General features: G+C 43.4%; 1 protein-coding gene across 3 annotated transcripts in view; it reads right to left on the bottom strand.

The window, feature by feature from the left end:
- Window positions 1–3858: 3858 nt before the first annotated feature.
- Window positions 3859–25298, bottom strand: part of LOC115473452 (protein Njmu-R1-like) — a 39214-nt gene continuing 17774 nt past the window's right edge. The window contains exons 2-10 of one of the 3 annotated variants that reach the window (XM_030208413.1): window positions 18717–18791; window positions 17008–17133; window positions 13718–13858; window positions 8825–8882; window positions 7652–7771; window positions 7193–7257; window positions 6923–7059; window positions 5777–5880; window positions 3859–4741 (exon numbers count right to left, since the gene is read on the bottom strand). In XM_030208413.1, coding sequence (XP_030064273.1) covers window positions 4520–4741; window positions 5777–5880; window positions 6923–7059; window positions 7193–7257; window positions 7652–7771; window positions 8825–8882; window positions 13718–13858; window positions 17008–17133; window positions 18717–18791 — 1048 coding nt within the window. In that variant the 3' untranslated portion in view covers window positions 3859–4519. The remainder of the gene's footprint in view (window positions 4742–5776; window positions 5881–6922; window positions 7060–7192; window positions 7258–7651; window positions 7772–8824; window positions 8883–13717; window positions 13859–17007; window positions 17134–18716; window positions 18792–25298) is intronic. The other 2 variants (XM_030208414.1, XM_030208415.1) reach the window with 2 other exon arrangements.

Consider the following 25298-nt stretch of genomic DNA (forward strand, 5'->3'; position numbering starts at 1 on the left):
CTGTTTTTTGTACAACTACTCTCCCCGACATAATACGTCTGTTCTTAGAAAAATGTTTTCTCTGTAACTTTTGTAAGCCACGTTGAGCCAATTCATTTTCGAAAATCGTGGGTTATAAATACTGTTATAAATAAATAAAATAAAAACAAACTAGTGTGTAGTTACATTTTGTTCAGAAGCCATGAATAAAATGTTTGAATAAAGGTGAGTCAGTTTTAATATAGTGTATCAATTTTCAGAAGGTGTTTAATAAAGTCCCTCATGAGGAAATTAAATAAGCACATAAAAGGAAGCAATGTCCTATTGTGGACTGGTTAAAAGATTGAAAATAGAGAAGGGATACACTGTCAATGGAGAAAGAGGTGTCCCACAGATCTGTACTTTTAACATATTTATATAAATGATGTGGAAATAGGAAAAAGTGAGGTGATCAAATTGCAGAGGACGAACTGATTCAAAGTTAATAATTCACAAGCAGATTGTAAGAAAAAAGAAAAAAGCAGGAAGACCTTGCAAGACTGGGGGACTGAGCATCCAGATGGCAGATGAAATTTCATATGGAGAGTTGTACACAAGGAAAGCCCAAACTATAACTACACAATGCTGAATTCCATATTAGGAGTCATCACCCAGGGAAAGGATCTAGTTGTCATCATGGAAAATATGTTGACATCTTCTGCTTAATATGCAGCAGCAGACAAAAGAAAAAAAAAAGAATTATTAGAAAATAAACGAAGAATAAAACAGAGAATATTATAATGCCTCCGTATTGTTTCACGGTAGGATTGCACCTTGGAGCAGTGTCCAATTTGGATTAGTACATTAAAAAAAAAAAAAAAGGAAAAACCAGCATTATTAGAAAAGGTACAGAAAGGAGCAACCAAAATTATAAGAAATGGAATGATTCCCCTATGGGGAAAGGTTAAAAAGGTTCTTCAGGCTGGAGAAGAGAAGACTGAAAGCAGATATGATAGAGGTGTATAAAATGAGCGAGTGAACAGGTGGACATGAAATCAGTTGTTTATGCTTTCAAAAAGTACAACAAATAGGGGACACACTTTGAAGTTAAATTGTACATTTAAAACAAATTAGAGAAAATATTATTCCACCCAATGTATCATTAAGCTCTGAAATTTGTTGCTGGAGGATGTGGTAAAAGCAGCTGGTGTAGCGGGTTTAACAAAAAAAAAAAAAAAAGTGTACAAGTTCATAGACCTTCAGTAAGGCAGATTTGGGAAAGAGACAGCCTAGCCCTGGGGTAAGCAGCATTGAATCTTGCTACTTTTTGGCATTTTGCCAAGTATCTGTCTCCTGGATTGGTCACTGTTGGAAACAAGAAACTGGACATGATGTACCTTTAGTTGACCCAGTAAAGCAGTTCTATTGTTGATCTTTTAAATCTTAATGCTAATTCAGTGGTCTAGCGATGATCACCTTGATTTCCACACCAGGAGTAGCCTAACTGTTTAGTGCAGTGGGTTGAGGGTCTGGGGAACTGGGTTTGATTCTCAGAGAAGCTCCTTGTGAGATCCTGGGCAAGTCACTTAACCCTCCACTGCCCCATGTAAAAAAAACTTAAGATTGTGAGCCCTAGGACCAGAGAAAGTACCTGCATATAATAAATGTAAACCACTTTGGGTGTACCCACAGAAATCCCATTACCCTTACCCATATCTGATTAGAATAACAGAAGCAGCTTTTTTGGCCTTTTTACATATACATAAGTACTACTACTACTACTTATCATTTCTATAGCGCTATTGCCATACTGGGAAAGACCAAAGGCCCATCAAGCCCAGCATCCTGTTTCCAACAGTGGCCAATCCAGGTCACAAATACCTGGCAAGATCCCAAAAAAGTACAAAACATTTTATACTGCTTATCCCAGAAATAGTGGATTTTCCCCAAGTCCTTTTAATAACGGTCTATGGACTTTTCCTTTAGGAAGCCGTCCAAACCTTTTTAAAACTCCGCTAAGCTACCCGCCTTTACCACATTCTCTGGCAATGAATTCCAGAGTTTAATTACACGTTGAGTGAAGAAAGGTTTTCTCCGTAGCTTCATCGCATGCCCCCTAGTCCTAGTATTTTTGGAAAGCGTGAACAGACGCTTCACATCTACCCATTGAACTCCACTCATTATTTTATAGACCTCTATCATATCTCCCCCTCAGCCGCCTCTTCTCCAAGCTGAAGAGCCCTAGCCGCTTTAGTCTTTCCTCATAGGGAAGTCGTCCCATCCCCTTTATCATTTTCATCGCCCTTCTCTGCACCTTTTCTAATTCCGCTATATCTTTTTTGAGATGCGGCGACCAGAATTGAACACAATATTCGAGGTGCGGTCGTACCATGGAGCGATACAAAGGCATTATAACATCATCATTTTTGTTTTCCATTCCTTTCCTAATAATACCTAACATTCTATTTGCTTTCTTAGCCGCAGCGGCACACTGAGGAGAAGGTTTCAACGTATCATCGACGACGACACCTAGATCCCTTTCTTGGTCCGTGACTCCTAACGTGGAACCTTGCATGATGTAGCTATAATTCGGGTTCCTCTTTCCCACATGCATCACTTTGCACTTGCTCACATTAAACGTCATCTGCCATTTAGATGCCCAGTCTCATAAGGTCCTCTTATAATTTTTCACAATCCTCCCGTGATTTAATGACTTTGAATAACTTTGTGTCATCAGCAAATTTAATTATCTCACTAGTTACTCCCCATCTCTAGGTCATTTATAAATATGTTAAAAAGTAGCGGTCCCAGCACAGACCCCTGGGGAACCCCACTAACTACCCTTCTCCATTGAGAATACTGACCATTTAACCCTACTCTCTGTTTTCTATCTTTTAATCAGTTTTTAATCCACAATAGAACACTACCTCCTAACCCATGACTCTCCAATTTCCTCTGGAGTCTTTCATGAAGTACTCTGTCAAACGCCTTCTGAAAATCCAGATGCACAATATCAACCGGCTCACCTTTATCCACGTTTGTTCACCCCTTCAAAGAAATGTAGTAGATTGGTAAGGCAAGATTTCCCTTCACTAAATCCATGTTGACTTTGTTTCACTAATGCATGCTTTTGAATATGCTCTGTAATTTTGTTCTTAATAATAGTCTCTACCATTTTGCCCGGCACCGACGTCAGACTCACCGGTCTATAATTTCCCGGATCTCCTCTGGAACCTTTTTTAAAAATCGGCGTTACATTGGCCACCCTCCAATCTTCCGGTACCACGCTCGATTTTAAAGGATAAAATTACATATTTCAAACAATAGATCTGCAAGCTCATTTTTCAGTTCTATCAGTACTCTGGGATGAATACCATCTGGTCCAGGAGATTTGCTACTCTTCAGTTTGTAGAACTGCCCCATTACATCCTCCAGGTTTACAGAAAATTCATTGTTTCTCCGACTCGTCAGCTTTGAATACCATTTCCGGCACTGGTATCCCACCCAAATCTACCTCAGTGAAGACTGAAGCAAAGAATTTATTTAATCTCTCCGCTATGGCTTTGTCTTCCCTGATCGCCCCTTTTACTCCTCGGTCATCTAGCAGTCCAACCGATTCTTTTGCCGGCTTCCTGCTTTTAGTATACCTAAAAAATAATTTACTATGTGTTTTTGCCTCCAACGTAATCTTTTGTACGAAGTCCCTCTTAGCCTTCCTTATCAGCGCTTTGCATTTGACTTGACATTCCTTATGCCATTTCTTATTATTTTTAGTCGGTTCCTTCTTCCATTTTCTGAAGGATTTTCTTTTAGCTTTAATAGCTTCCTTCACCTCACTTTTTAACCACGCCGGCTGTCGTTTGGTCTTCCGTCCTCCTTTTTTAATACGCGGAATATATTTGGCCTGGCCTTCCAGGATGGTGTTTTAAAAAAATAAAAAAGGATGCTATAAAACAAATAGGATAGAGTAAGGTAAAGGTTAAGGACAGAAAAGGAGATTGGCTCAATGTATTCTCAGTGTCACGTCTCTTCCAATTAATAATCCATTGAACACGGTGGTTAAAAAAAAAAAAAAGTCTTTAGGGCAGTACGGAATTTTAGATAGGATAGTTCTAAGCAAAATGGGGTGGGTGAGGGGTACAGTAAAAGGGTACCATTCAAATTTAACCAAAGGAAGTGATGGGAGCCTGCCTAGATGGAAAAAGGTTATTAGCAGTCCCCCATGCAACTTAGGGAGAATGCCAACTCTGCTTCTGTAAAATATCTTGCAGCAATGTACAAATGTTTTAATCCTTAATTACTATCTCAAGATCTCATTACTAAAATGATGAAGGATTTATGATTTACTTTAGAAAGGTTACAGCAAGACAGGCAGCCCCTAGGAACTTCCCATCCTTCTTCAGTTTTCACATTCAATAAGGAAGTGCAAGTAAATACGTAGAATCCCACTATGTCAGAATTCTGAAATGTTCAATTTCAGATACCATGTACAATATAAATACAGTGAAAATACTGTAAGAAATAAACCAACAGCTCTAGGACACGACAAGAAATACAAGGTCTAGGAACTTGGAGGTAGGGATGCTTCTTCATACATGAACTCCTCCAGGACCTTGACTACGTTGTTGGCCTCCGGCATTTCTGCATATTCAACTTTCACAATCTTTAGCAGTACATCTCCATTGCCACAGTTCTTCAGGAACACGTAACATTTAAATAAGGCATAATGACTCATTTCTGCCTGACGGATAAAACGCTTTAGGTTGTTCATGTCTTGTGTAGCCTGGAAAGAAAAAACAAACAGCTGGGTATATTTGAACTAAAACTGCTTCTTTACCAACAGGCAGAGTAAATAATAATAATTAAAAAAAAAAAAAAAACCCAGACCAGACACAGCTCAAAACTGAATGGATCTCTGTTAGAAGAACAAAATTCATGATCTTGATATTGTAGACATAGATCTGCCTATACACTAGAGGAAAGGCAGGATCCAGGAGACAATAGAGATCATTTAAATACTTCCAAGGGATATATTTACAGTGGTAGAAATCGGCTGGCAGTAAACACCGAGACGCCCATAGGAATATAATGGGCGTCTCTGCATTTACCGGCAGCTGATTCTACCTCAAGCTAAAAACGCTACCGCAGCTTAGCGACCCCCTTAATCCTCCATTGCCTCAGGTACCAATTTACAGTAAGCTCCCTGGAAACAGGGAAATACCAACTGTATTCAAATATAACTTATCTTGAGCTACTACTGAAATGGAGTAAGCTATATCTAAAATTCTTTCCTCTTCACCATAAATAGGGAACACAACTAAAATGTGTTCTTCCTTGTGTAAGATTCCATTCATAGTTAGACAGGTGCAAATGTAATATACAATTTACAGTAGCATTGCCTTAACCCATTAGTACCCAATGTTCCCATATTGTTCCCAAATATGGGAACATTAGGCACTAATGGGTTAAGTTCTACATTATTTGTAAAGTACACAATGGGGCTCATTTTCAAAGCACTTAGACTTACAAAGTTCCATAGGTTACTATGGAATTTTGTAAGTCTAAGTGCTTTGAAAATACACCTCAATGTGACTCAAACAGATAATCTTCTAAAATGATAAAAATGGCACAACTGTTAAAAACACACCACAGATTTAGTTATAATAATAGTTATTTTTCAAATAAATTTCTGTGCTACTGTGAAGCTTTTTAAAATTGATCCATATTGTCAAACTAACGTGAATAGTGAATTACAGAGCTTAAGCACTATTCTCCACAGGTTTCTTTAACCTGCTTACGAATTATAGCTAAAAGTTACCTTCAACTTAAAGCTTTCTAATTTTTGTCGAAAAAGAAAAGGATTTCCACTGTCGGCACAATTTAAAAATGCTTGCATCCAATCTTCACAGAACTTGTTTCGTCCTATAAAAGAAATTGTTACAAAGAACAAAAAAAAAGTTACTAGGCAGTAAATGCCTTTGTAAAACTACTTGTTTCGTCCTATAAAAGAAATTGTAAAAAGTTACCAGGCAATAAATGCCTTTGTAAAACTACTGTTTACAGGGGTGAGGCGGCTGCAGTCACTGAGGCCATAACATCTGATGGGCTTTTCAGGCTATCCTTTATACATGAAAAAGATTCACATACTACTACTACTTAACATTTCTAGAGCGCTACTAGGGTTACGCAGCGCTGTACAAAATAAACAAAGAAGGTCGGTCCCTGCTCAAATGAGCTTACAATCTAAAGAACGAAATGTCAAGTTGGGCAGTCTAGATTTCCTGGGTAGAGGTGTAGAGGTTAGGTGCCGAAGGCGACATTGAAGAGGTGGGCTTTAAGCAGAGATTTGAAGATGGGCAGGGAGGGGACCTGACGTATGGGCTCGGGGAGTTTGTTCCACGCATGGGGTGAGGCGAGGCAGAAAGGGCGGAGCCTGGAGTTGGCGGTGGTGGAGAAGGGTACTGAAAGGAGGGATTTGTCTTGAGAGCGGAGGTTACGGGTAGGAACGTAAGGGGAGATGAGGGTTGAGAGGTAAAGAGGGGCTGCATACAATCCCTTATGCATATTAAGGATAAACTGAAGACCTGACTGGTATGGGGCCCATTGAAGGCTGGAGGTCCTCAGTGCTGGTTTAAAACAAATGACAGTGGCAACTGGCATTCTATTGTAAACTATTGAACGAAAACAAACAAACAAAAATACCCTCTTTCTAAATGAAACTAAGATTTTTATTCAATTTATGTGGAGCCACAACAACCTACGTGCTCTAAGCAGATTGAAATTTTGGTCAAGCGTCAAAACTTTGTCCATACTACCATATGTAGTAACTGCAACAACTGAATGATGAACAGCAGGGGGTCACCTTTTTTGTCTGTTCCCGAGATACAAACCTGAACATTTAGGATAATCCTTATTAATATGAGAAGGAAGATGGGTTAAGAAGCTTACAGCTAGGAACTTTCACCTGCATTATAGAACTGAGGAACCGGTCCACTGCAGTTTATAATGACGGATCTGTGCTGTTCCTCTGTCATGGCCATACAGAGCGATGTCATGGTGCCTTCCTGTACAAGGCCTTGTAAACTAGCAGCACTCAGAAACCTAATGTAAAAAAAAAAAAAAAAAACACAAAACCCATTTACTGGCCAGACCATTTCTAATGCACATTTACTTATAAGCATGCAGGTTTGCTTTCCCGACGGTATATTTTTTTTCCTTCACAAATGTTATTTACCGATCAATGTCTTTCTTCGTTCTGTCATCAGATTCTTTAACTTCAACGGGAGTGTAGCTCAAAGCCTTTAACAAAAACAAAAAAAAAAATTACTTCTGTTGCTAAAATCAGATATCACTTTACAGCAGAGCATGCCAGTTATTTTTGTAACCAAAGGATAATTAATACAAGTAAGAACACAGGAGACAATTTTAAACCCCACAAAATTCTGCGGTAGAAGCACCCAGACCTTTGTTTGTGGAAGAGACAAAATAAAAACATCTATTTCCAGTTATCAACGACAAATTGGCAAAACATAGTGTGTTTCCTGTTGCAGTTTAGATATTCAAATCAGTATTCATGAGCACATACCAACTATAAAACAAAGTGCAAAACTATTAAAAAAAAAATAATCCTCAGATGTTAAATACACGCAAAATTCTTACTGGTTTCAAGACAAATATTTCTCTTTCAACTTACAGCATGCAGTAAAAAGGCAAGTTGCTCCTGAAAGAGCTGGACTGTCCTCTGTATTGGTAACACACAATCTTCAAACCAACTGTGTAGGTAGGGTTTAATACAGGACTCCAGATTACACATCTGTGACAAATTAAAAACAGAAATCAGAATATTTCTACATGTTCTAAAACTGTCCCATCCCACTCGGCTTAGTTCAGGCAGATATTTGCCCTGTAAACATCTCTTTGATACTGTCCTTGCGCTAAACAAATAAGTGGGAAGATGTTATGTTATTCACCACGGGCGCAGTAGGTGAAGTAGGAGTAGCAGCCTAGTGGTTAGTGCAGCGGACTTTGATCCTGGGGAACTGGGTTTGATTCCCACTGCAGCTCCTTGTGACTCTGGGCAAGTCACTTAACCCTCCCATTGCCCCAGGTACCTGTATATACTATGTAAACCCAACAGAAAGGCGGTATATAAAGTCCCATTTCCCTGGAGGAGTAGCCTAGCGGTTAGTGCAGCGGACTTTGATTCTGGGAAACTGGGTTCAATTCCCACCACAACTCCCTGTGACTCGGGGCAAGTCACTTAACCCTCCATTGCCCCAGGTACAAATAAGTACCTGTATATACTATGTAAACTGCTTTGAATGTAGTCACAAAAAACACAGAAAGGCAGTGTAATAAGTCCCATTTCCCTTTCCCCGTTCTCTAATTTGGGTGTAGGCAAATGTTGTAGTTGCTAATGAATTAGCCCCCTCCCCCACTGCCAATATGACCTCCTAATCTTTTCCCCTCCTTCCCAAAGAAGCAGGCAAACTGCACTGTCATTCACTAAAATACGGCATATTTTACTCAAAGCAAAAAGATACTAAAGATTCTGCTAGTAAACGAGAACACAGAGGGGCTGGACACAATTAGCATGTCAGCAGTTAAGCAGACCAGGATTAAACTGGGGCTCCAGAATTTATTCAACCTCTCTTAACCCCAAATCTCCCTGGCATTCTGCCTGTCTGTTCATTTCTGCTTACTATATCAACTGGCACATGCAACACTGATGCTTTACATGGATCTGAATGGAATGGTTCAGTTGTAAAATGTGTTACTGGGCAGAGAGGTTTCAGTGGATCAGGGACCTTGCAAGATTTTCCTTAAATTAAATATCTTTCTCCTTAACAATAGCATCTGATTTTACCTCATGATCCATCTTATTTTTCAGGCCTTCGGTATACTTATCCAGCTCCAGTCTGAACGTGTCAATTTAAGGAAACCTGCTCAGATTTATCAACTGACGGCTGCTGCATTTCTCCACTCATCTAGTTCCTATGCTTGAACATATGTAAATATTTTATAGTTTAACCAGTGGTGTGCTGGTAAATGTTTAACAACAGGCTCTCTCCCCGGTCCCCCTCTGCACCCCCCCCCCCCCAAATTGCAAAGCTGGCTATAGCCGGGGGGAGAGCAATGCATTCCTCCAGGAAAAAAAAATTAAATGATCCCAGGTTCCAATCTAATTCATGTTTAATGTGCGATAAAATGCCATAAATAAGTAAATAAATATAAACTTTTAATGTTGAGCATCTGATTCTCAAAGTGAACATATTCCAAACACTATAATGAAAATAAAATGATTTTTTTTCTCTCTTTGTTGTCTGGTGACTGTTTTTATGATCATGCTGGCCCAGTATCCGATTCCGCTGCTATATGTCCTCTTAACTCCATTTACAGGGCTTCCTTTTCTTTCCTCCTTTCTTCTTCATTTCTGGTCCTCAGCTTCTGCCTATTTTCTTCATCCATGTTTTTCTCCTCTCTTCATCTCCTTCATCTCTCTTCCCTCCCCTCTATGTCCAGCAATTTCTCCTCTCTCCCTGAGCCCTGCCCTGCAATCCATATCCATCCATGCCCATCTGTCCCCTGCCCCCTCCATTCATCCCTATCCAGCAATTCCCCTCTCTCCCTGAGCCCTGCAATCCATATCCATCCATGCCCATCTGTCCCCTGCCCCCTCCATTTATCCCTATTCAGCAATTCCCCTCTCTCCCTGAGCCCTGCCCTGCAATCCATATCCATCCATGCCCATCTGTCCCCTGCCCCCTCTATTCATCCCTATTCAGCAATTCCCCTCTCTCCCTGAGTCCTGCAATCCATATCCATCCATGCCCATCTGTCCCCTGCCCCTCCATTCATCCCTATTCAGCAATTCCCCTCTCTCCCTGAGCCCTGCCCTGCAATCCATATCCATCCATGCCCATCTGTCCCCTGCCCCCTCCATTCATCCCTACCCAGCAATTTCCCTCTTTCCCTGAGCCCTGCCCTCCCATCCATGCTCCTCTGTCCCCTGCCCCCTCCATTCATCCCTATCTAGCAATTCCCCTCTCTCCCTGAGCCCTGCCCTGCAATCCATATCCATCCATGCCCATCTGTCCCCTGCCCCCTCCATTCATCCCTACCCAGCAATTTCCCTCTTTCCCTGAGCCCTGCCCTCCCATCCATGCTCCTCTGTCCCCTGCCCCCTCCATTCATCCCTATCCAGCAATTCCCCTCTCTCCCTGAGCCCTGCAATCCATATCCATCCATACCCATCTGTCCCCTGCCCCCTCCATTCATCCCTATTCAGCAATTCCCCTCTCTCCCTGAGCCCTGCCCTGCAATCCATATCCATCCATGCCCATCTGTCCCCTGCCCCCTCCATTCATCCCTATTCAGCAATTCCCCTCTCTCCCTGAGCCCTGCAATCCATATCCATCCATGCCCATCTGTCCCCTGCCCCCTCCATTCATCCCTATTCAGCAATTCCCCTCTCTCCCTGAGCCCTGCCCTGCAATCCATATCCATCCATGCCCATCTGTCCCTTGCCCCCTCCATTCATCCCTACCCAGCAATTTCCCTCTTTCCCTGAGCCCTGCCCTCCCATCCATGCTCCTCTGTCCCCTGCCCCCTCCATTCATCCCTATCTAGCAATTCCCCTCTCTCCCTGAGCCCTGCCCTGCAATCCATATCCATCCATGCCCATCTGTCCCCTGCCCCCTCCATTCATCCCTATCCAGCAATTCCCCTCTCTCCCTGAGCCCTGCAATCCATATCCATCCATGCCCATCTGTCCCCTGCCCCTCCATTCATCCCTATTCAGCAATTCCCCTCTCTCCCTGAGCCCTGCCCTGCAATCCATATCCATCCATGCCCATCTGTCCCCTGCCCCCTCCATTCATCCCTACCCAGCAATTCCCCTCTTTCCCTGAGCCCTGCCCTCCCATCCCTGCTCCTCTGTCCCCTCCATTCATCCCTATCCAGCAATTCCCCTCTCTCCCTGAGCTCTGCCATCCATGTCCAGATGGTCTTCTCTCCCTTGCCCTCCCACGTCCAACTGCCTGCCTGCCTGTCCGCCCTCCCTCTTCTTCCCCCAAGGATCATTTTTATTTTAAATTTACCTAACCTCCGCCCGTCCGTCACTGGAAGCGCTCCTCCCCTCCCGAGTCCCGACGTCTCTAGCAGAAGCTTCCTGAGTCGTTCATTCTCGGTGTCCCGCCCTCGAGGGCGGGACACTGAGAATGAATGAATCAGGAAGCTTCTGCTAGAGACGTCGGGACTCAGCAAGGGAGGAGCGCTTCCAGTGATGGACGGACGGAGGTTAGGTAAATTTAAAATAAAAATGATCCTTGGGGGAAGAAGAGGGCGCCAGGGTGGGCAGATAAGTGGCGGTAAGCATGGCGCCCCCTTGCTATGCTTACCGTGTCGGGTCGGCTCGCCTATTTTAATAACCGGCTCGCAAGTCCGAAGAAAATTTAACAACCGGATCTTGCGAGCCGGAGCAAGCCGGCACACGCAGGAAGGGTGATACTGGTAGCTCTGGATTGGCCTCGCAGACTGTGGTACGCAGATCTTTTGCATCTCCTAGCTGCTCCTCCTCTCCGGCTGCCGGATCACCCCGGCCTGCTCGTTCAGGAGCTGATTCTTCATCTATATCCGGCTCGATTTTGTCTTATGGCCTGGCTCTTGAGAGGGCGAGATTGATGAAGAGGGGTTACTCTTCGAAAGTCATTTTCACTATGCTTCGTTCTTGTCGTCGTTCGACTTCTCTGAATTATGTTAGAGTTTGGCGGATCTTTGAGGCCTGGTGCGCTGATCGACACATCTCTCCTTTACGAGCCTTAGTGCCGGAGTTGTTGGATTTTCTACAGCATGGATTTGATAAGGGCTTGGCTCTTGCTTCCCTTAAGGTTCAAGTCGCGGCTTTATTATGTTTTAGGGGCTGCATTCAGGGCAAGTCCTTAGCTAGCCTTCCAGATGTTTGTTTTTTGAAAGGGGTAGGTCTATTGTGGCCTCCTTCGAGAATTATTTTTCTGGCTTGGGACCTTAATCTGGTCTTGTCAGTTCTTACTAAGCCTCCATTTGAACCTTTAGCTGCTTGTTCTCTTAAGGATTTAACGCTAAAGATGGTGTTTTTGGTGGCCATTACCTCGGCCAGACGTGTGTCAGAGTTACAGGCTCTTTCCTGTAGGTTGCCATTTTTGGAGTTTTCTAAGGAACGTGTGGTCTTGCGTCCGGTTCCTTCTCTTCTTCCTAAGGTGGTCTCCCGTTTTCATGTCTTTCGGTCTGTGGTTTTGCCAGTTTTAGGTTCTTCCTTAGGTTCGGAAGAACAGCGCAGGCTGCAGTCTCTTGATGTCAGGAGGGTTCTTAGGCAGTATCTGAAAGTTTTGGAAGATTTCAGGCGTTCAGACAGTCTGTTTCTCCTTATTGGGGGATCCCATAAGAGTTGGCTTAGAAGCTGCCAGACCCTATCTAGGTGGTTGAAGGAAATAATAGAATCTGCTTACCTTCCTTCAGGCAAACAAGTTCCTCAAGGGATCAAGGCTCATTCTACTAAGGGGCAAGCGGCTTCTTGGGCAGAACGTTTTTTGGTTCCTCCTTTGGACATTTGTAAAGCAGCAACGTGGTCTTCTTTGCATTCCTTCTCAAAGAATTACAGATTGGACGTGCAGTGCCGTCAGGAAGCGGTTTTCGGGGCAAGGGTTCTGGGGTCCCTCCCTTAGGTTTCCTGCTTTGCTACTTCCCACCAGTCAGTTCCTGGACCGGTCTGGAGGGACGCTAAGAAAGGAGAAATTAGATCTTACCTGCTAATTTACTTTCCTTTAGTCCCTCCGGACTGGTTCAGATCCCTCCCAGGTTTGTGTACATAGTATGAAAGAGTGCGTTCTGGTTGTTTGAATATGGTTTGGTTTTCTGTTCAGAGCTGTTCTGTGGTTTGTGATCCTATAAAACTTCAACAAGAAATAAACTAATTCTTAAACTATTGAGTTAATTCCTACTCATGTAAACTAAGTACCTCTGCAAGAAAGGGCAGTGCTTTGTCCTATTTATTGTTGGGCTGACCGGCACGGTAGTGTCGCTGTCTTGCCTTTGTTGAATTATAATTTACATGGGGTGGCTGCTCAGATACCAGGTGGCACAGAGGGTGTTTCTCTCTTTTTCTTCTCCTGCTTTGTTACTTTGATACTGAATCTAGGGCTAGTTGGCCAGGGCTCTAGCTAGCGTCAGAGTTCTCAGTCTCCACCTGCTGGAAGGAGTGCACAACCCACCAGTCAGTTCCTGGACCGGTCCGGAGGGACTAAAGGAAAGCAAATTAGCAGGTAAGATCTAATTTCTCCATTTCAATTCAATTCATTCAAACAGACTATGGAAATTTCATTGTTTAACTTGTTTTTGCTCAAATTTTTATTTGTACCCTAGATTTCTGAAACAATTTTGGAACACTGAGCAAAGACAACCCAGTTATTAAAGTCCACCTTCTAAACCATCATGCATAACACCTTCCTCTCTCTTCCCTTACTTATTCTTTGTACATTACTAACTGTATCTGATATCATGTAATGATAATGTCATAACAAAAAACTCTGTAAGCCACATTGAGCCTGCAAATAGGTGGGAAAATGTGGGATACAAACGCAATAAATAAATAAATAAAAAGCAGTCAGACTGAACAGGAGGAAGAAGAATTAAAATGTGAACACTACTACTTGCACCACTGCCAGTAACGGTAGATAAAGCATTTACACGAGTTTTTTTTTTCCAATACTTTGCAAAAGGATATAGTTCAAGTCCTTTCTCAGACCCTCCTAAGAAACAGATCACGTACTCTGGAAGGTGGCTGTTTGAATCTGGTGCAGTTTTGAGGTAAAGTTTTTCTTGCTGGAAAAGGCAGTAGTAACAACCAAGTGCATATTCTGGCAAACTACATGTAAAAGATATTAATGTATAAGATGAAAGAGACAGGCAGATGTGTTACTCTAAAACCGGTGATTTTATTTACACAATCCATTGTTTGTCTCATCATTTAGGGCCCCTTTTACTAAGCTGCGGCAAAAGGGGACCTGTGCTGGTGTCAGCGCGAGACCCCCTTTACCGCAGCGGAAGGCAGGTTAAAAAAAAAAAAGAAAAAAAAGAAATGGACATGCAGCAAGTAAGGGCTCCCACGCTACACCGGCGGTAACCGGGCAGTGCATGCACTGCCTGATCCACACTAGCGCTACAAAACTATTTTTGTAGTGCTGGAAATGGTGCATCCTGGGGGGTGGGAACTACCACTGGGCTGCTGCGGTAGCCCGGCGGTACTTCCCTTTTAGCAAGCAGTAACTGCTGCTTTGCAAAAGGGCCCTTTAATAACCCTAGGACTATGCCTGAGAACAATAATAATGGAATGAAATCAGGACAGGAGAGATCTTTTGAACAGGCAAATGTTATACACAGATCAATATAGTTCTGTCAGTCCAGCCCCCATCCTGCTTAAAAATGGGAATATCACATTTTATAGAACACAGTTCTGCGACAATATTAAAAGCGCTTTTCAGGTAAAAAATACAAAACAACAACGCATGATTTCCTACAGCTTTTGCACTTGAACACCTCAGTTATTGCATTAACATTGATGGTGACCTAAACAACAGTACAATATTCTTTGAATGTGTTAGTCTGAGGTACCTGATTTCCTAAACTAGAAGTAATGAAAAGACAGATTGCTTGTGCTTCTTTTCATCAACCTCCTATACAGGAGCTGAACTGAAAATAAATCCAATTTTTTTAAAAAACCTGTAATGTAATATGGTTCTTGTATTCCACTAACTACCACAGAACAGTGGTTGAAAGCGGATAATAAAAAACTGGAAATAAAAAGAGAAAAAGAAAAAAAAAAAGGCAATTCCAACAAGCGATTAAAGAAAAATGTTTTTAAATAAATAAGTTTCCAGGTTTTTATGGAAAGAATAGTAAGAAGGGGAGGCAAAGAAAGCCAGAAATGCACTGCCTGATAGTGGAAAGAATCTTCTAGGATTTTCTTACACCTCACTCTAGAAAAGGACGGAAAAATTAAAAGATATAGGTCTCTAGCCTTGGAAGATACGGCAGCTTGGTTGTTATTGGCCACGTCAATGAAGCAGCCCTTCTTGCTGTCATGCTTGCCAAGTGTTGGCCAAAGTGGACTCTCTCTGCAGGATGTCTCACCTCATTGTGCTTCGCCGGAATTGCTTGGCAAATTTTATCCAAATATGGGACTCGTGTCAAATGGAAAGAATGAACAGCTGCTTGATCTACCTAGTTTTCCTGCTTTGTTAGTGTGGTTTGATGTAGTTTACAAACACTGTCTGAACAATATTAGTTAACCTGAGGTTCGAAAGCATGCAGTATCTACGATATCTACCTCAGACAGCCTAAAAATACTCGGCGTCACATCTGACCGCAACCTTATCCTTGAGAGCCAAGTAAACTCCGTAATAAAGAAAATGTTCTATTCAATGTGGAAACTTAAACGAAAAAAACCTTTCTTCCTGAGGGAAATCTTTCAAAACCTAATACAATCATGGTCCTAAGCCATGCAGATTACTGCAACGCAATCTATGCGGGATGTAAAGAACAACTCGCAAAAAAAACTCCAGACCGCCCAAAACACAGCTGCCAGGCTGATATTTGGTATATCACGCTTCGAAAGTGCTAAACCCCTCCGAGAAAAGCTGCACTGGCTCCCAATCAAAGAACGAATCATCGTCAAATTCTGTACCTTTGTCCACAACATTATCTACGGCGTAGTCCCAGGATACATGACAGACCTCATAGATATACCAACCAGAAACAGAATCAGATCATCACGATCATACCTAAATTTACATACCCAAATTGCAAAGGACTTAAATACAAAACAACTTATGCATCCAGCTTCTCCTACGTAAGCGCACAACTATGGAATGGACTCCCAAAAGCTGTAAGAGTAATCCATGACCATCTAAACTTCAGAAAATCACTAAAAAACAACCTCTTCAAAAAGGCTTACCCCACTGATCAAACGTAAATCCCCACATCCAGCAACACAGCACAACCAGTGATTGTATTGGCTAATATACAATCCTCATTCCCTTCGACCTTCACGGTGCCTGACACACTTCCTACCTCATTTGACCACAATACAACCTTGTATTTGTTATCAACTGACGCGAACGCCTTTACGGTATTATGTAAGCCACACTGAGCCTGCAAATAGGTGGGAAAATGTGGGGTACAAATGTAACAAATAAATAAAGCCCAATACATTGGAGGTATGTTAGAAAGAGATCTTTGGTTATTGATACTTTATCTGGGATTGAACTGGTGGCAATATCATGCAGTTTGAATGTGGTGGAAATAAAGGGTGATTGCTTGTTTTGCGATCTTCTCAAATTAAGCTTATATTTTATCATTTTAGTCACTAATAAAGAGAGCTTGATTTAGAGTTCAATATTTTTTTTATTGATGACAGTTCCAATTAAACATGTCCAATAATATGAATAATACAGAAATTCAAACATCAAAACTTGTACAATACAGACCACTTGCTAACAGTCGCCATCTTACCTTGTGCTCCCTCCCCTAGCCCTTCTTTCTCTACAACAGTAAGAACTAAACAAGAACAACTCATTTGTGCTATCCTTCCAGAATTCCAATATCTCCCCCGTGCACCCCTTCCTCCTCCCTCTCCCCCCTCTCTAACTTCCTTGTTAAAAATTCACTATTCCTTAGTGATAGTTCACTGTTGCATATTTTACTTGCAATTATCACATATTCACATGTGGAATGCTGATAACAACAGGAACCTCATCGTCCAATTTCACAGTTGAACTTCACCCCCTTACCCCTGACATTTTATTGAATGACAGATGTAACAACACATAAACCTCCCAACATCTCCATTTCTTCCTTTCCCACCATCCACCAGAGAGCTTGATTTAATAGTAATGACATAACAAGGGTGTTCACTGTTTTTAGTTGCAGTGTTACAAAAGTTATATGCCAACATGTTTTTTTTCCGGCAAGTTTCATATGATAAACATTGCAAGTGATAGAAGACAAGACTCTCACCTTAGCTCCACAGATGCAAAATTCCCCATCCCTTCAAAAAGTGCTCCTTTACTAAGGCGTTTAGCAATAAAGCTGCGTAGTCCAGGCTCACCTTCAGCTGGTAAGTTAGTGTCTACCAAGGAGAGGCTTTAACACAAGTAGAAAAATAAGCAAATATATGTATAAAACCAATAAATTAACCTGTAGCAATACATCCAGCTCACATGAAAATGACAAACGCCTCAAAGAAGACCAAAGTGATCTGTGTTACAAAGCTACCAGATATTAAAATCAGATTTTTAATATTAGTGGAGCTGTTTTGAATAAAATTCTGCATCAAGATTTCTTTCTTGCCATCTTTTATACACCATCTTTCAGCAGCCTGGTGAATACTTTGTTACAGATGGCATCCTCCCTAGATAGGGGTCCTTTTATTAAGGTGTGCCAAAAAATGGCCTGCGCTGGTATAGACGTTTGTATTGGACGCGCGCAGGTCCATTTTTCAGCCCACCTGCAAAAAAAGGCCTTTTTTGGGGCTGAAAATGGACATGCGGCAAAATAATAATTGGCACGTGTCCATTTTGGGCCTGAGACCTTATCGCCACCCACTGACCTAGCGGTAAGGTCTCAGGCCCTAGGATGAAGGTCTCATGCGTTAACATACAATGCCAATTACCGCTCGGTTAGCACTGGATGCTGAAAAATTTCTGGCATGCTTAGTGGATGCGTATAAAAAAATGAAATTACCGCCCAGGCCATATGGTAGTTCAAAATTGATGAACGTAGGACGTGCGTATGCGCCTACGCAGCTTAGTAAAAGGGCCCCATTGTCTCCAGCAGGGAACTTAAAGGGCCTTGGACTACCTCATTTTTACATTTAAATTTTAATTGCACAACTAGCATAAACCCACAGTTGTTCATAGTTTTGCACTTGACATATAAAAATACTACAAAAACAACAGATTTAGAGGGTGAGTGACATGGAGGCATATTTTCAAAGCACTTAGCCTTCCAAAGTTCCATAGGTTTCTATGGAACTTTGGAAGGATAAGTGCTTTGAAAATATGCCTCACTATATATGACGGGCCCCCTACTCCTTCCATTATGCATTAAGTACATAAGTATTGCCAAACGTCCATCAAGCCCAGCATCCTGTTTCCAAAAGCGGCCAATCCAGGTCACAAATACCTGGCAAGATCCCAAAAAAGTTCAATACATTTTATGCTGCTTATCCAAACAGGTAGAAAGACCAATAGCAAAAGCCAGATGACTGCTTGGGCTCATAGGGGCATCAGGGAAAAGAAGCAAAAGTGCCTCTGTGTAAGATTCTGGTGAGACCCAGTTAGAGTAGTGTGTACAATTCTGGAGACAGTACCTCCAAAAAATATAAACAAAAATAAGCTCTGGAATGGGGGTGGGGGTGGGGGGGGGGGGCCATAGGATGAAGGGATAGGCTCCGGACTAATCTAAGGAAATATTTCTTTATGGAGAGGATGACAGATGCATAGAACAGCCTCCAGGCAGAGATAACTGAAATGGATTGCAGTTGAATTCAAGAAAGCATGGGACAAGCATAGAGGATCTCGAAGGGACAGTAGAGTTCAGTAGTGGTATCGATGGGCATATTGGATAGGCCATATGTTCTTTATCTGATGTCATTTTCTATGTTTCTGTAATACTAAACTTTTTCTCTTTCATGAGGCTGACAACTATATAATTTTTTTTTTTACCTGAAATCTTCCAAGGACAGAGTTTCAGCTGTTGTTGGACTTCCATCATCACTGTCAGCTCCCTGTTGCAAGGATCTGGAAATCAGGTATCATATTATGGAGAAATTAGGTCTTAGCTGCAAATTTTCTTTCCTTTAGTTGCTTCAGACCATTCCCCACAAGTGGGTACATGTTCTTCTACCAGCAGATGGGGAGACTGAGAACTAACTGAAAGATCATTACATATAGTCCTGTTCAGACTTAGCTCCCTCAGTATTTTCTATTGACAAAACTAAGATGGTAATGGAACCAAGCAAAAAAACAGGAACAACAACCCCTGTACAACACCACAGGGGAGGAAGGAACAACCAAAAATAACTTTACTGTACAAAGAATCATCCGCTTGTGAAATGACTTCTGTGTATTTTTTTCCCCAGTGATCCACACTGCTATCTGCAATAGTATTTGATCCTTTCAAGCTCAGGCACCCATGGCTATGGGAGTCAACGACAGAACACAGTCATAGGATGGATTGGGAATGGTCTGGAGTGACTAACGGAAATAAAATTAGCAGGTAGGACCTAATTTCTCCTTCCTTGGGGTCTGCTTCAGACCAATCCCCACGTGAGAAGTACCAAAGCAGTACTCAATGAGGGTGAGACACAACCAACCCCCTGGACAGAACTGTTGCCCCAAAAGCTGCTTCCTTCTGGGTTTGGAGGTCCAGCTGGAAATGTTTCACAAAGGAATGCAGCGACAACCATGTTGCCACTCTGTAAATGTGTGCAATCGGAATCAAAGACTGTTCCGCCCATGAAGGTGACCGAGCCTGTGTAGAATGCGCCTGTAACACTGGAGGAATGGGCTTGCCGCCGAGCGGGTACACTGAAGCAATGGCCTCTTTAATCAACCAAGCAATAGTAGCCTTCAAAACTGCATTGTCCTGTCAAGGTCCTGCAAAGGTGACAAAAAGATGATTCTTCTTGCGAAAATCCACCATCCTGTGCAAATAACAACGAAGAGCCCCAAGGTCATCCAAACGAGACAGGGCATCCCCTGACGGCAAAACACTAACAGGGAAATGGTCTGGTTCACACAGAACGGAGACACATCCTTAGGCAAGAAGGATGGAACCAGCTGCAAGATTACTCGCTCCTCAAGAAAGAGCAGAAAAAGGTTCCCAACTGGAGAGAGCTTGCAACTCCGATACTCACCATACCAAAGTTATGGCCACCAAAAAGGTCACTTTGAGCAAAAGATCCTTCAATGTCGCCAACTGAAGGGGCTCAAAGGGCACCTGCACCAGGGCAGTCAACACCAAATCCCAAGGAGGGACCACGGACCAGAGAGGCAGACTGACCCCCTACAAGAAGCGAGTCGCGTCCAGAAGGAACTAAATGGACTGCCCATGAGCGGACCCTGAAAAACCGCAAGCGCTGCCACCTGCACTTTCAGTGAGGAAAGAGATAAACCCTTTTGCAATCCATCCTGCAAAAACTGCAAAATATCCAGAATAGAAGACTGAAGCAGGGAAACCCCCTTGCTGTCATACCAGTCTGCTCCTGATGGCATTGACCACCCAACCAAGATGCTGCAAGAGCTCAACCACTTGGGTCATGGCCTGCTGACTTTTCATTAGGGACTTCACCCTGACCAGCTAGTTGTCCAGACATGGGTGAACCCCTCCTTGAGGAGATGGGCTGCCACCATGACCATGATCTTGGAAAAGGTCCAGGGCGCCATAGCCAACCCGAACAGAAGGGCTTGGAGCTGAAAATGCTCTCTCAGGATAGCGAACCACAAAACTTTGAGATGATCCTGATGGATGGGAATGTGCAGATAGGCCTTGGAGAGATCCACAGCTGAACAAACATGACGACAGTCCTGAGGATCTCCATACAAAAGGGAGAAACCCGAAGCACACTTTTGATCCCTTTGAGGTTCAAAATGGGATGGAAGGAACTCTCCTTCTTGGGCACGACAAACTAGATGGAGTACCTGCCAGAACCTCTCTTGGCCAGAGGGACTGGAACAATTGCTTGCAACCGCAATAACCTATCCAAGGTCTGCCTCACACAGGCCACTTTTTGAGTTGCCCTGCACGGCGACAGAACAACAGATCGGACAGCTGATGGCAAAACTCTAGAAGGTAACCAAACTGAAGAACGCCCAGGACCCAACAGTCGGACGCGATATGGGCCCATCTCCAGCAGAAGAGCTGCGAATGCTCCCCTATGGGAAGGTCCAGAGTCTGGGCCACTATATCCTCATTGTGCAGAACGAGTGGGGTTGGCTGGTCCTTGAGCTCCATCCCAGTCCCCTCGACGACCTCCCCGAAAGGATGGAAAACTGAACACAAGAGGACCCTGTAAAAGGTGACCTTGTTGAGAACGGCAAGCGTCACAGCCCCGGCTCCTGAAGGACCCCTGGCACAAGGAATGCGATTTGTTCTCCAGTAAATCGATACACCTTGGACTCCTCTCAAGTCCTTCACCAACTTCTCCAGGTCCTCACTAAGTGGAAAGACCCACAGGGGCTTGCAGGTACCTTTCAAGAGAGGGTCCCCCTTCCGAGGGACTACAGGTTGGTCCTCCTCGAGTTCCAAACGTTGGAGGACTTGAGAGGTCAGCCAGGGCAATTCCTGCCTGCAAAAAGAGTCTGACCATGGAAAGGTCTTCCCCCAGTGAGTGGCAAATTTGAGTGTCTCCAGAACCCCCAAGGCCCACTCATCCTCCTACATAAGCAGAGGAGCAGTGACCTCAGCTTGCTCTGGGACCCCTATCACTGACACCCTTGGAAGCCTAGGCCCTAGAGCTCCCCTGAATCCGGAACCAATGATCCCAGGTGGCTGCGCTTCAAGCAGTATGCCTGATGCAGCATCAGAACAAAATCTGGGGTGAAGACAGAGAGTTGGGGACATCTGGGCGACAAAGAAGGGGGAAGGAGCCCCTCCCCCCACAACACTGCCCTGAGATCAGAGCTTCCAACATCTCATTCCTCCTGGGGCTAGGCAAGAAATCAGAGGCCCCCTGAGTGGCCTCGGTCTCCTCCACTGGCCTCTCCACTGATAGGCAAGTCACCCCCGACAGACCTGCCCCGTCCACAGCCTCCTAAGTCCTCGTTGCAAAAACGACACAAACTGGAGGTGAAAGACAACACATGGTGTGCCCGATAGGCCACGCAGCAGCATGCTTTACCAGCAGTAGTGGCCATGCTGTAGAGCATGGGAAAACCAATACTCCCCTCAACTGTGCCCTGAACACTGCCCTGAATGGAACCTCAAGCAGGAATCCGAGCCTGACAGGATCAATCAGAATTCAATTACCGCCTGTTCTTTTTGGTGTCATCTTTTTTTGTTTTAACTTTTCTTTGCACCCAAATAGTGGATGCATCCCGGGGCGGGAATGGAGCCTGAAGGAATTTCTCTCTAGCAAGAAGGAAAGGGGCGCTGGAAGCATACCACAACCTTACCGGTCAGGGAGGGGGAATAAAGGGGGGGAGGGACCTGCAACACGGAGTGTGCACCCCTTAGGCTCAACCATTCAAAACTAGACATTGACATGTAGCCAAAAAACCACCATGCAGAAGCTGTCCTCAGAGCCAAAACGAGCTGAGACAGGCCTCAAAAATGCACCGTCAATGCCTTTATCAAAGTTACCCTTTTGTTTTTTTTGTTATTTTTCAAACTAGTTCTGTAGGATCAGCTTCTAACTCTGTTGTTCCCAGCAAGAAAAACAGTTAGCCATCTAGACCGAAAAAGGGAAGCTTTCTTCTTGGGACTATTAGGGAACCCAATCAGCATAGGCACCTACCTACCGTCTGAGAAGAGACTGAGAAATACTGAGGGAGCTTAGGTCTGCACAAGACAATATATAATGATCTCTCAGTCTCCCCATCTGCTGGTAGAAGGGCATATACCCACTCATGGGGAATGGTCTGGAGCAAATGCCAAGGAACATTATTTTACTATTAATAATGTTTTATTTAACTGCAGACAAAGGTACAATGTCAACACAGAACATATAGATATCATAAAAGTAAATGCAAATCAAGACGTACCCCTTACAATCTACATACACAATAAAATCACGAACATAAAATAAATACCACTTGCTTACCATTCTCTTAAAAGAATCTGTTATTTAAAGTTTTCCCTTCCATAAAACAATTCTAGACCTCAATCTGCTAACTCCAACATCCATCATATTAGGTCTCCAAATTTGCTGAGACTATCAATTAAAATTTGGGCCACAATTTCAGACAAAACTGCAAGATCTGTATACACTTTAAGGACTAGATTCTATATATGGTGCCTGAAAAATCAGCGCCAAAAATATTCCTGCCTAGGTATATTCTGTAAACCGTGCCTAGATTTATACGCCTAGCAGCCATGCTTGCCCCTAACTCTAGGCATGTCCATTTACACCAAGTAAAACCTGGTGTATATACCAGCGCCTAAGTTATGTACAGAGCAGGTGTACTCCATATCCCTGTGCGTAGTTTTTCAGAACACCCATGGCCTGCTCATTCCATGCCCCCTTTTTGGCAGCATGCATTAGAATATACGCACACCACTTTACAGAATACGCCTAGTAAGTTGTGCAAGTAAATTATAATGCCAATTAGTGTCAATAATTGCTTGTTACGTAGCAATTATTGGCACTGATTGGCTTGTTAAGTAATTTAATTGTGTGCACAAATCCAGAATACGACTGGATTTGCATGCACAATTTTGGTCACGCTATATAGAATCCGGGGGTAATAGCCTGAGAAAATAAGTTACAAAAAAAGACAAGCATTAATGTTTGCTTTTAAAAGATCCCCTTTTTATATTATATTTGGATCACACCTTTTTCAATTATAGCTCAAGGTGAGTTACATTCAAGGCACAGTAGGTATTTCCCTGTCCCTAGAGGGTTCCCAATCTAACCCCCCCCCCCCCCCTGTTTACAAAGCCATGCTAGCGGCTGCCAGTGCGGTAATGCTGACACAGCCCATATACTTTGAATGGGCTGTGTCGGCATTGCTGCACGGCTTTGTAAACAGGGGGGTAAATTTATACCTGAGGCAATGGAGGGTTAAATGACTTGCCCAAGATCACATGGAGCTGTAGTGGGATTAGCCAGACCTCTGAGCCAACTTTTGCTGTGGTGCGTCCCTCCCTCAGGCCATCCTCCCCTCCCCCCCTCCCCGGGCCTACCTTTAAAGGCAGTTTCCTCCTCCTGAATACTAACAGCGTTTCACCTAACGCTACCTGCATCAACCCCTGCGTCTTCTCTCTGCCATGCCCCTGTGAAAACAGGAAGTTATGTCAAAGGAGAGGCAGGGCGCAGCAAAAAAAAGACACCGGGGCTGATGTGGGTAGCGTTAGATGAAATGCTGTCTGTTTTTGGGAGGGAAAATCTGCCTTTAAAAGTAGACAGGGGAAGGTGGTCCGAGACAAAAAGAGAAAGAGAATTGCTGGCTCTTCTTTTTTCCCTACACACACACACACACACAACACTGCCAGGTAAGCTCCGGGCCAGTGACATGACAAGCTCAGGCGTTTGGTGCCCTTTATCTTTGGTGTCCTGGGCCAGAGCCTCACCTGGTCCATCAGTTAAGCCCGCCTTGACCCTAGCTTCCTTGGTTTCAAGGCTACTGCTCTAACCTTTAGGCTACTCCTCCTTATTTGGTAATCTGGGCAGGGACAACCAAATAAGGAAAAATCCCCTTACTTTGAAGATTGACTCCACACAGTGTGTCCCCGGATACATCATCATTTTGGAAAATGGTAGCATTAAGGCAGGAACAAGTGGGCATTGCTCCCGCATCTTGTTCAAGGTACATGGGGGTGGGGTGGAGGCGACCAGGAGGAAAGCAATTTTTTTTATGTCTCCCTCCCTGTCAGTGTGTGAACCAATCACTGACGGAGACCTTTTTGCTTTGTTGCATAGGTGGTTGCCTATGACCACCAAGGTGTGTGCTGTTCTTTTTTCTGACAGTGCACATTTTTTAACAAGGCGCTAATTTGAATGCCATTACGCTAATTTGAATGCCATTAGTTTACTGTTTTGAGGAGCAAAATTTGTGCATTCAGCTTGCACTAGAAGCCATGCACTAAGTAATCAGTGCACAGCTCTAACACAAGCTTTCTACATCAGCTTTTGAGTTCCAGAGCTTAACTTATGTGTTCAGTGAAAAAAATATTTTCTCTAGCCTTCCCTCAGAAGGGATTCATTCATAAGAACATAAAAATAGCCATACTGGGTCAGACCAATGGTCCATCTAGCCCAGTATCCTGTTTCCAACAGTGACCAAGCCAGGTCATTTGTACCTGGCAGAAACACAATTAGTAGCAACGTTCCATGCTACCAATCCCAGGGACAGCAGTGGCTTCCCCATGTCTGTCTCAACAGCAGACTATGGACTTTTCCTCCAGGAACTTGTCCAAACCTTTTTTTAAAAATCCATATACGCTAACCGCTGGTACCACATCCTCCGGCAAAGAGTTCCAGCGCTTAACTATTCGTTGAGTGAAAAGATATTTCCTCCTATTTTTGTTTTAAACGTATTTCTATGTAACTTCCTCAAGTGTCCCCTACTCTTTGTACTTTTGGAAAA

The sequence above is a fragment of the Microcaecilia unicolor genome, chromosome 6, assembly GCF_901765095.1.
Source record: "Microcaecilia unicolor chromosome 6, aMicUni1.1, whole genome shotgun sequence".
Classification (NCBI taxonomy): Eukaryota; Metazoa; Chordata; class Amphibia; order Gymnophiona; family Siphonopidae; genus Microcaecilia; species Microcaecilia unicolor.